The following is an 11,651-nucleotide window of genomic DNA, read 5'->3' as shown; positions in this document are numbered from 1 at the left end:
AAGCATTTTAATAGGATGTCATTAGCGTTGTGAATTGTCCAAAGTGTTCAATTAAATTGCTCTCTTATATGTGTTAATTTGTCAAATTATTCTTTGATTTTTTAAAAAGTTGCTTTCTTCTTTTGTTATTGTTGTACCAATTATACTTGATTGTAATTGTGTTTCTTTACAATTTTTCTGAGTTTGTTTCTCCTCACTTTGAAAAAAAGTACGAGGTGGATTTGGGGGTATTTCGCCCTCCAGAAGTGAGATTTTGTAAAGTGTGAAAATTCCTACTGCAAAGACTTTGCCAGATTACTCAAACTGATTTAGAATACATTAACTTTCTAATTGTAGGTTCAAAACCACACTAGAGTGTCTTCCTTTTCTATTCCATTTCTCTTTTGATCTACTAACCATTTTAGATTAGAGTGGACAGAACATTCCCTTGATTAAGAGTTAGAGGTGACCCATTTAAAATCATGGGAAAAATAGGAAAAAGTATTATACAGCTACTTAGAGATAGTATTGTTTATTGATAGTGTTCCAGAATTACAATTTCTCCTTTGATTTTAGAGGCCTGCTTTATATTTTGGACCAGTTCGTGAAGGAATATAAAAATGCCATTAGCAAAGGGCTTATTTCTCCCAATAGATGTTGCTTTGTCTGAAACCTGGCATGAGAATCTTCTTACAATAGTCTGTTCTAATAGGTAGAAATCTTTCTGTTGGAACTTACTATGGTAAACTCTGATTATTTTGAAAAATAACAAATTTTGAATTAATGTGCAGAGGTCAAAATGGATAAGATCTTGTTGTGGAGTCTCCTATTGATTTTTTCTGGAAGTCAAGCCTCAAGACCATTGGCTCAGAGAAATATCGAATTTGCAGTGGATCTTTATCAAGCTATTTGTTTATCTCATAAGAACAACATTATATTTTCCCCCCTTGGAACAACGTTGGGTCTTGGGATGGTGCAACTGGGAGCAAAAGGAAAAGCGCAACAGCAGATAAGACAAACGTTAAAACTTCAAGAAACTTCAGCTGGTGAGATTCTTACATATGCTTGTTTATGCTGGATAAGATCTGGCCAAATTTATTTTGCAAATTAGAGAGAAGCTCAGTGTCTCAGAATTTAAATACATGGAAAATATTATCAAAAGCATAAACTTAAAATAAAATGGAGAATTTTAAATAATATTCATTTTAACTGTTTTCTAATGAAAATGTTACAAAAGAATGTATTATTTTTAATATAGATATTTTTGTACAGATATAAAACTGTGAGTATGCCAGTATGTTTTCCCCTGGCCTGTTTTAGCCAGTTTTAATTGATTTTACGTTGTGTGTGCATGAGTGTGTGTATGTTTGTTTGTTAGTTTGTTTATTCTTCCACTCTCACTATGTTGTGATCATATTCTCATATCAGCTTCAGAATATAGTTCTTCCTTGTTGCATTTTATTGCCTCTTGTGGAAATACTTAACCTCTCTTTAGTAGGCTGTTTCCAGTATTTCTCTTACAAAAATGCTGCCGTGAGCCTCCTCACCCAGAAGTCTTTGTGTGCATCTCTCATTATTTTATTAGCTTTTTAAAATTAGCCTTCTAATTAAAATTTAAATTTTTCAACTAATTGAGACCAAGAAAAAGCGGTAATGTATACATACATTTTAAAAGCTTGTTTGGTTAATAGGTTTTAAAGAAAATCTTTTTTAAAAAGCACTTGTATAACCTATCTGAGGCCTTTTTGTGTATGAAGGGTTGTTGTCTTGGAGTTGCCCAAAGGCCTATCTGAGATACTGTGTAGAAGCTTTAGTGCTGGCATCCTGTTTGAAAGGGTAGTTTTTGGGGCACCTAGGTGGCTCATTCAGTTAAGCGCCTGCCTTCGGCTCAGGTCATGATCTCGGGGTCCTGGGATCGGCCCTGCGTTGGCCCCCACATCAGGCTCAGTGTTCAGCAGCGAGTCTGCTTGTCCCTCTGCCCCTCCCCTCCTTGGTGCTCTCTCTCTCTCTCTCTCAAGTAGATAAATAAAATCTTTAAAAGGAAAGAAAGAAAAAGAAAGGGTAGTTGTCCATCTCTCTGGCTCAACCATGTTCTCAATTTCCATAATAATTTTAATTTTAAACTTTTACATCACTCTCAGGTAATATGTCCTAACCATCAGCAGAAATTTCCAGATTTTTGATGTGGAAGTTTAATCACTATAACTAACTTCAGTATGTTTGCCTCAGAACAGAGTAATTATATTTAGGGATTTGTTTTTCTTTTTCAGAAGGTCTTATTTGCTTTGTCTTAAATAAAGGCAATTTTATGTAGAAAACAAGTTAGTGACGGTGAAGTTAATTGCAAGAATTTTCCTTTGTGAATAATGTAAAATGAAGCCACTATGTACCAGATTTAGTCTTGACTGTCTATATTAATTTCAGCAAATCCCACTACACAGTCCCAGAAACATTTAAATCACACAATACTGCTTTGAAAAGTAATAGAGCATTTATAAAGATATGTAAAATTGATTCTATGATAAATTAGCAAAATTAGAGCCTCCGAAATCTAAATTACTCTACATGGATATATCTTGTAGAGAAACACAGAAATCTTAACAACTCTGGATTGTGAATGTAATGCTAATCACAGTAATAATGAGGATGACACTATCAATCATACACACACACACACACACACACACACACACACACATACACATATGGCGTAGCAGTCCCTGTTTCTGTGCTTGGTGTCCACTATCTCACTTAATCTTCACAGTTACTCTGTGAGGTAGACATAACCCTGCTGCTTAGATAAGGATATGGAGGCAAAGAAAGGTTCAGCAAATTGTCCAGAATGAATTTCAAAAATGGTTCAGTCAGAGTTATAGATCATAAGGACAATATATTATGTTTTCCTCGGGAGAATATATATATATAGACAACTAAACATTAGTATGTTAACACATGTAACAAAATCTACCAAAGCAGCTTTCTATTATGCTTTGTTAAGGGAGAGAGAGAAGGACACAGATGGAAGATCATTGCAAAAGGAAAAGGAAGACAAGCCAAAGAGAGAGAAAATATGAAAAATAAACTCTGGAAAATAAAAAAGAGGAGGGAATTAAGGAATAAAGAACAGGGAGACAGAGATAAGTTAGGGAACAGAGTGGAAGAGGGCAAGGAAATGGAGAAAAGGCCCAGAGGGTCTGGAGAAAGAAGAGCAAAATGGTGTTAAGGGGGATAAACGAACGGTATGACACGTCAGGAGGTGGTGCCTGGTAGGGCCATATTGGAACACAAGACAAAAGGAAAATCACTAGAGATGATCCTGTCTGTCTTTAACAATTTTTATTTTGTTCCTCATAGATTTCTTTGCATTAAAATTGATTTTTAAAAAAATGTATTACAGTAAAATATTATCTTGATTATGGAGTTCGTTGGCATCTCCTTAAATTTTATGCCCAAAGTAAGTGTCTCATTGACTCATCTTAGTCCTGGCCCTGCTTTCCATTCCCAATGATTATCCAAGGTGCTATCGGTTCAATTAGTCCGTATTTTACGTTTCCTGCTATCAGGTTGTTTTATGTGAACACCTGCCTTGTTCCACAGATGGGCATACAGCAACTGGGATCCTATCCCCACAGGGCTCTCGGTGTCCTCAGTACTTCTTCCCCCCACTGTCAAAACATCTGCTCAGAATTTATATTATCCAGTCTACTGAGCATCTGATAATGCTCCATTTTTGCTTTGGCTCTAATATGCTGTTTACTAATCAAAGACTAACGGAGATGCTTCCTTATTCCAAGAGTGTTGCGGAAAGACAACTAGCCATGAATTCCAATCCTAGCTCTGCAACCAAATAACCTTACGATATGGCACCTCTCAAGTTATTGTATCTGTCTGGATTTTAGATTCCTCACTATCAAAAGAGGAGTTTGAATAAGTGATTTATATGGATATTTCAGCTTAAAAAATCTATAATCCTGTGACTGCCTTTGTTTTCATCTTTGGATCTCTCACATTTCACATACAATTGGCCTTTGGGCCTTAATTGCAGGAGAAGTAAACATGTACTGAATTTTGGAACATTTTCTGGAGGTCTAGTACAATCAAACCAAAAGTTATGTTCACCCCATGACCTGCAGGTTTTCTATGGCTCTGTTTTAGGAAATGAAATAAATTTATTCTCATAGCTTATTAGGAGCCATGTATACATACTCTTTTTGATCTGTGCTAAAAGAGGTTATTAATCTATAAATTAAATCAAATTTATAAGGCAGATAACTTTATATTCTCCTCCAAACTTGTGCTACTTGATGACATTTTTCATTGACTTCTGAGTCCAGTGATTTATCAAAGGGCAACTGACTGTTTGTCACACAGTCTTAGACCTTAAGTACTTGACATAAATCTATTTGCTCTGACGAATGAGTTGGAACTATTTTTCTCCCCCTTTCCTTTTTCTCCCCCATTCCTTTAAAGATGCTCATAAATTATAAATTTCTGAAGATTAGTTTCAAATTCTGCCTCTTCGTTTCTGACCTTATTTAATTCTTTTGAAAACACTCACATGCCTTCCCTCAGAAAGTCTCCTCGTAGCCTCCCATTTATTGAGATATTTCCCTCAGCTTCAAATAGCAAATGATTGCCTCTAAAATCATTACAGACACAAGTAATATAGACTAACCTTCTTCCCCTCCTTATGTAAGAATTCTAAGATTGTAAAGACTTACTGAAATTCTTCAAATCCACCCATAGGGCAGTAAGTTCTTATGGCTAAGATTGTTTATGTCTATATCTATATCCCCAAGAATGGAGAATCATGGAGTTTGAAATATAGTGAAACATACTTGCCAGAGCCTCTGGTATGGTTATGTGGGTTGTACCTGCACAAGAGCAGGGAGGACAAGGAGACAAGTGGGGACTGAAATGTAGGCTCCACTCAGCTGGACCAGATATGAGGCCATGGGGCTGTAGCCCTCCCCCTCCCCCACCAGTGAGGGAACCTATTCTTATTTGCACAAAGATGCCTATAGCTGCTAGCTCTCCAATAAAGTGTACACACACACATACACACGCACGTGTGCATTTACACACACGCACACACAGATGCCTTATTTCCAATGGACAACTCAAGGCCAGTTCTCACTAAAAGTTTTCTCTCTTTATTCAGTGGATATCTTCTAATGACGAACCATGTATGTTTTCTTCAATAGAGATTCATTGAATATACTCAACTTTTAAGTTATGAAAGTGGTATCTTTAGTATTTAGCCCAAAATATACCAACGGCCCTGAAAGAAGCTTTGATTTGAAATACAGTTCCTAGACTTAATGATTGAGTCCCAGGATTAAGACAGAAAGGAATGCAAAGCATCAATACCTTTGGTCATGGGTAGGAGGCCCCTGAACAAGGATCAAAGCTGAATTCTCTCCTAGGCACATATACCTTCCCAACAGCAGTGTGGTCAGAATGAGCCGACAATAAATAATAGGCCAACAGTGATTCTTAGCTGACTCTGGTGGCCTCATTTGGCTAGTGCAATAGTTGGAATGGTTAAAGATCTTTATTGTTGATGTAGACAGCCAAAGTATATACATTCATGAACCTGAAAAAATAGGCAATTCTGATTCTTGCACATCTCTAGAGCTGATTATAGGGGTTACCTCATAAATTTTAAAACTTGGACAGGTGCCATCGCTCACAAGAGAGCAATTCTTAAGCCGAAATAAAAGCAATATTGAAAAGGAATTGCTCAGCACTGTCATCCCTCCATCAGTATTCATTAGTATTCTCCGTCCATAAATATCGCATGTTATGCACACAATGAGGTTCTAAAGATAAATTTCCAACAAGTAAGAATGAGCTAAATTTGACTATAAAAAAGGAATTTCCTTCAGCCTGTTTAAATGCACATTCTTGTTTTTGACAAATTTCAAATTTACACGGACATTCTTTCTTCCTATATAAGAACTGAGTTCTTTATAAAATGCATATTCTATGAAGATAAATGCTTAAAATATTTATACTAACTCAGAAAGGACCGTTAGTTATACCTAAGGGTGCAAAAAATGGTGATATGAATCAGCGCTTAGAAGGAAAGCTGGAAAGCTGTTGTTTTTATGTTGTTCAATATGTCAGTATACATTATAATTATTTTTTAGGAGAAGAATTTTCTGTGCTGAAGTCATTTTTCTCTGCCATCTCAGAGAAAAAGCAAGAATTTACATTTAATCTTGCCAATGCCCTCTACCTTCAAGAAGGATTCACTGTGAAAGAACAGTATCTCCATAGCAACAAGGAATTTTTTCAGAGTGCCATAAAACTGGTGGATTTTCAGGATGCAAAGACTTCTGCAGAGACAATAAGTACCTGGGTAGAAAGCAAAACAGATGGTAAAGTTTCCCATTTTCATAAACTCATTATTTGCCATTGTATTCACGGTTTTTAATATCCTAAAGAATGGTTGATATTTTCCTACTAAATTATGGCTCAGAGGGATTTCCCATTTTGCTTCCGTGTTATTCAAATTAATACTAAATTGTAAAACTGAGATAGACCATAAGCTCCTTTGAAAAGCATACAGATTTTTTGAGAGACACATATTCATAGAATTTTTAATGGAAAACCTTTAATAATAATTTTTGTTTAAGCATAGGTTTTTAATCTATGGCAGCAGAAACAATATCTTGGGCCAGGTAAAAATTAAATCTGTCAACCTCAAGTGCCTTCTTTCCCACATATTACTGTAAATAATTAACACATCTTAGTTGGATGGGTTAATGTTTAATAAGAAATGTTGATAGTCCCATCATAAGCATGATAATCTAAACTTTAATTTCAATACAAGCTAGCCAAAATTCCTCAGGGGCCAAGGAGTGATACAGTAGAAAGAACACAAGCTTAAAGTCATTCAGATCTGAACTCAAGTCCTACCCAGTTCTAAGCTATGCCCTACCTAAAATGAGGATACTATTAAAACATTTCAGGATTATTGGAATGTGGGTGAAATAACCAACATATATCAGGTCCTCGTTTAACAGTAGTTTGTTTCTTTGTTCATTCATTCTGCTATAAAAAATTATGATGGCATAAGTGGCTATCATATTCTTTTTAGGAAGCCTCATACAGGGAGGTGTAGTTGAGAATATAAGATGGGTGTTTTGAGCAGTGTTCACAGGAAAGTATCGTTAACAGGACACATCATGAACATCCCTAGACAGCTTCATGGCACTCAGTCATGATTTATCTCTTAACTGGAATAGCCAGTGGACATAGAAATAGCAGTCTGGTTGTTTAGAAGAAGAAAATCGTGCTAGGAACTCCATTCTTGTCCCTTGCCCAGTGGTCAGTGGCATTAGCCATGGGAGTAGAAGGTTTGAGCGTACCATTAATTTATTAATTCTGATTGACCTGCTGGAGAAACTTGAAATAAAGTTTTCAAAACATCAGTAAAGATGCAGGAAGAGATATTCAGTTTTTGTTCTTCCTGGTTGAAAAACAATTTACACAAATGATCTGGCTGAAGAGAGTCCATTAGTAGGTCTGTCCAGATTTGCCGCAGACAGTCTTGTATCTCCTGTTTCTTAGTGAGATCTGTTTGTACCTGTTTCTAGGTGAGATGTTTAGTAGTGCTCCTCTTTACTCTCAGAATTGCCATAAAGTACTCTGTTTGTAATTGATCTGCAAAAGAAATTTTTGTCCCACTGAACCACTATTGCATATCTCTTCCTGCTTCCTCTCCACCGGCATCACAGGGAAAATTAAAGACATGTTTTCAGGGGAAGACTTTGGTCCTCTGACTCGGCTTATCCTGGTGAATGCTGTTTATTTCAAGGGCGATTGGAAGCAGAAATTCACAAAAGAGAATACACAGTTGATGAATTTTACTAAGAAAGATGGTGCAGCGGTCAAAATCCCGATGATGAAGGCTCTTGTGAGAACAAAATACGGTAATATGAAAAATCACCCTCCAAAGCATGATTTGGGGAATTGCCAAGGATATTTATTTAATATTTTCTTTCTCTGTTCCAGGTTATTTTTCTGAATCCTCCATGAACTACCAGGTTTTGGAATTACCTTATAAAGGTGATGAGTTTAGTTTAATCGTCGTACTTCCTGCAGAAGATGTGAACATAGAAGAAATGGAAAAGCGAATTACTGCTCATCAAATCCTGAAATGGTTCTCCGAGATGCAAGAAGAGGAAGTGGAAGTAAGCCTCCCTAGGTTGGTAATGTCATTTTATTATTTGGTTCTTATGTTTTCACTTATGGAGGCATTTGAATAGCGGGCTGAAAGATAACAGATACTTGAAAAGGCTATTGACGGGAAGAAAAATGCATTTGGAAGTGTAGCTCCACTTTATGGATACAACGGCAAGTCCGAATATTGCCAGCAATGCTTTGCCATGAGGTGAACTGAATTTAAGGTCTCAATATTCTCTGAGATGGATGAAGAAATGTAAGTCTGCAAGCTAGAATGTTGAGATGAAAAGAAATTTTTTTCTTTTTATTATACAAACTTATCTTTCTCTAATTTTTTTCATAAATGGAATTTTAGGTATCTATCTTCTGTTACATTTCAGGAAAATAACCCCGCCCCCAACACTGAAGCTACCAGATAATTAAAAGATATGCTAAATCAGCTTTGACAGCTGGTGCTCTAATAGTCATTGAATGACGAGTAGGGAGTCCTACGGCCGGGTTTAGATGGTTGATACAGAATGGAAATTGCAAAGGCTTATCTCAGGGAACAATGATCGTAGACAGTAATTTCTTAATATCATACTTCTGGCAGACAGGAGAAACTTCAGAGTAAGTTGTGCCCATGTAACTCAATTCACACTCTGCCTCAACTTTTTTAAAGAAGCAGATGTTTAATTGATGATATTCTTTTTCATTTCTAAATTTTCCTGCAAACTCATGAAAGCCTGTGTGGTTTGTACACCCCTCTTCCAGCCCTTTTGTCACTTAAATCCCTTGGCTTTTTCTTCCTTTTCCACTTAGCTGGGATCTAGTCAGTCATTTCAATCATATTCCCACCAAGTATCTTTAATGCTTTTTGTTACTTGGTCTTCATCTTGCTTTAAGTTCTCCCTAATCGTCCTCAACTCCCAGTCTACTCATAAAGCCACTCCTGCTCCCCAGCTATTGAGTTTCCTAAGCAAAAACCAGAAAGCAGTCCCTTCTGGCCTCATTGAGGCTGGAGGTGGGGACTCATTTTTCTTCAACTTTCTTTTTGAATACTCACACACACCACACAGAAACTTGACTTCTATTCCCTAAGTGCTACTTTCAGTGGATTTCTCTTACTCTCAACATGTGTCTCAACTTCCTGTTCCTTAAAGAACACACATCATTAAGCAAACCTGCCTCTACCCTTCACCTCAAAATTTGTATACATCTTTGAAGATCTTCTTTTCTTTTACCTTCCTTGATATCCTGGAGAATGAGGTATCCTATGCCTTTCTCACCCTAACTCTAGGTTCCTGATTCTAATACTATTGACCATCCCCCTCTTGAAAATCTTGCATTCTTTAACCCCTGGAGCACTACTCGCTTCTGTTTATTTTTCTCTCCTCTGTAAAATTTTCCTGCTCCCTGACTTACATTTTTTTTTCTTTCTGTTCCCAACTAATGTTTACTAGAATTTCATCTTCAAAATTTTCTTCTTCTTACTCTCTTTTATTTGTCCCTTGTTCTTCATGTCTCTAAAATCTGAATCTCTGCCCCAAACTCTCTCCCAATTTCCCAGCATCTGTATATCTCTACCTGGATGTTTTTCAGTCTTTTAAAAAGTATTTTTCTTTTTCTTTCTTTTTTTTTTTTTTTTTTTTTTTGCTCCTACTACATGTGGAACATTGGAGATAAAATGATGTAACAGATAGTTTATCTTCTAATAACAGAAATATCAATTTGGGGATTGATAGTTTATTTTCAAAATTTCTCTCTTTTTCTTTTGGAAAGATCACTATTTGGGGTCAAAAACACTGAGTTTGAAAATTGTTCGTGCCATGTATTGTCAGTGGGGTCTTAGGAGAGTCACTTGACTGTCCTGAGTTATGGTTTATTAGTATAATATTGGAATAGTGATACTTGTAGCCAAGGTAGCCCTGGCATCATCGGCCCAGTTAACCAGTGCCTAGATAATATTGCAGAAGTCCCAAACTCAACTGGCAACAGGAAATACAGACTTTTGCCAGAACTCCCTTCTCCAACATTTTAGGAATCCCTGCAAGAATGCAGCGCAGCCCTCAGATCCATCCAGGCTTCTGCAGTCTGGACAGCTTTTCCAAACTGTTTGGTCTTATTATCAGCTTCTCCAAACTCTGGCCACACCACACTTCTCACACAACTTCTCTTACAGTTTGGACACAGACTTCTCTTTTAATTCCTCCAAGAAAAACAGTTATGGGTTGAATTCTGTCCCTCCTGATTCATATGTTGAAGTCCTAACCCCTCACTACCCCAAAATGTGAACTTTTCTGGAGACAGAGTCTTTACAGAGGTAATCAAATTGAAGTGAAGGCATTAGGGTGGGCCCTTACCCAGCGCAGCTGGAGTCCTTATACATAGCAGAAAGTTGGATACAGAGATAGACACAGCAGAAAGACTAAGTGAAGAGACAGAGGGAGAACATGGCCATCTACAAGCCAAGGAGAGGGGCCTGGAATGCACCTCTTTTTTTTTTTTTTTTAAGATTTTATTTATCTATTCAACAGAGAGAGAGACAGCCAGCGAGGGAGGGAACACAAGCAGGGGGAGTGGGAGAGGAAGAAGCAGGCTCAAAGCAGAAGAGTCTGATGTGGGGTTCGATCCCATAACGCCGGGATCACGCCCTGAGCCGAAGGCAGACGCTTAACTGCTGTGCCACCCAGGCACCCCTGGAATGCACCTCTTAGTCCTCAGAAGAACCAATGCTACCCACATCTTAATTTTTAGACCTCTAGCATCTGCAACTGTGAGACAATAAATTTCTGTTTTTTAAGCCACCTAGTTTACGGTAATTTGTTGAGGTAGCCCTTGGCAAGCTAACAGGAGTAAGAACAACTCCAGTGTTAAACCAAATTTTACTGAAAGCTTTATGTTAATAAAAGGAGCCTATAAGGTGGAAAGTCACTTAAAAACCATGTGCCAGGAATGAGTGTTCCTGGAGTTTAGGCCATTTCTTGTAACCAGGGAGTCTTCTCCTGTCCGTTGCTGTCCTGGTACCAGAACCCACCGTCACCCAAAGTCTTTTCTGTCTCCTTCCTACCCAGCATCCAGAGTCCTCCAACTTTTCCCAGCACAGAAAGAAGGTAACACACGTTTTTCTCCCATGGCCCTTAAGGCCATATTCCCAGTCATGATAAGAATCTATAGCAGCAGATTTTGACCCTCAGTAGAAACAGTTTCATATCGTCTAGAATAGATTATACCCTCATCATTTCAAACTTCATTATCTCCATCCCACTGGTTCTATTTGCATAATGAAAAATTCATTGTGTTGCTTTTCCCAAACAAATGAACACTGTCTTAAAGGTGAATTTGAATCTTTGGTGATATGAAAATAGAAATATTGGGGCGCCTGGGTGGCACAGCGGTTAAGCATCTGCTTTCGGCTCAGGGCATGATCCCGGCGTTATGGGACTGAGCCCCACATCAGGCTCTTCCGCTATGAGCCTGCTTCTTCCTCTCCCACTCCC

At 37.6% G+C, this 11,651-nt stretch overlaps 1 protein-coding gene across 1 annotated transcript in view; it reads left to right on the top strand.

Annotated features, from left to right (window-relative positions):
- Nucleotides 1–11,651, top strand: part of SERPINI2 (serpin family I member 2) — a 35,794-nt gene that overhangs the window by 4,758 nt on the left and 19,385 nt on the right. Inside the window, exons 2-5 of the mRNA XM_026499157.4 lie at nucleotides 771–1,025; nucleotides 6,132–6,362; nucleotides 7,725–7,919; nucleotides 8,002–8,194. Of these exons, the coding sequence (XP_026354942.1) occupies nucleotides 779–1,025; nucleotides 6,132–6,362; nucleotides 7,725–7,919; nucleotides 8,002–8,194 (866 nt within the window). The 5' untranslated portion in view covers nucleotides 771–778. The remainder of the gene's footprint in view (nucleotides 1–770; nucleotides 1,026–6,131; nucleotides 6,363–7,724; nucleotides 7,920–8,001; nucleotides 8,195–11,651) is intronic.

The sequence above is a fragment of the Ursus arctos genome, unplaced genomic scaffold, assembly GCF_023065955.2.
Source record: "Ursus arctos isolate Adak ecotype North America unplaced genomic scaffold, UrsArc2.0 scaffold_4, whole genome shotgun sequence".
NCBI lineage: Eukaryota > Metazoa > Chordata > Mammalia > Carnivora > Ursidae > Ursus > Ursus arctos.
This window is presented reverse-complemented; position numbering and strand designations above follow the sequence as displayed.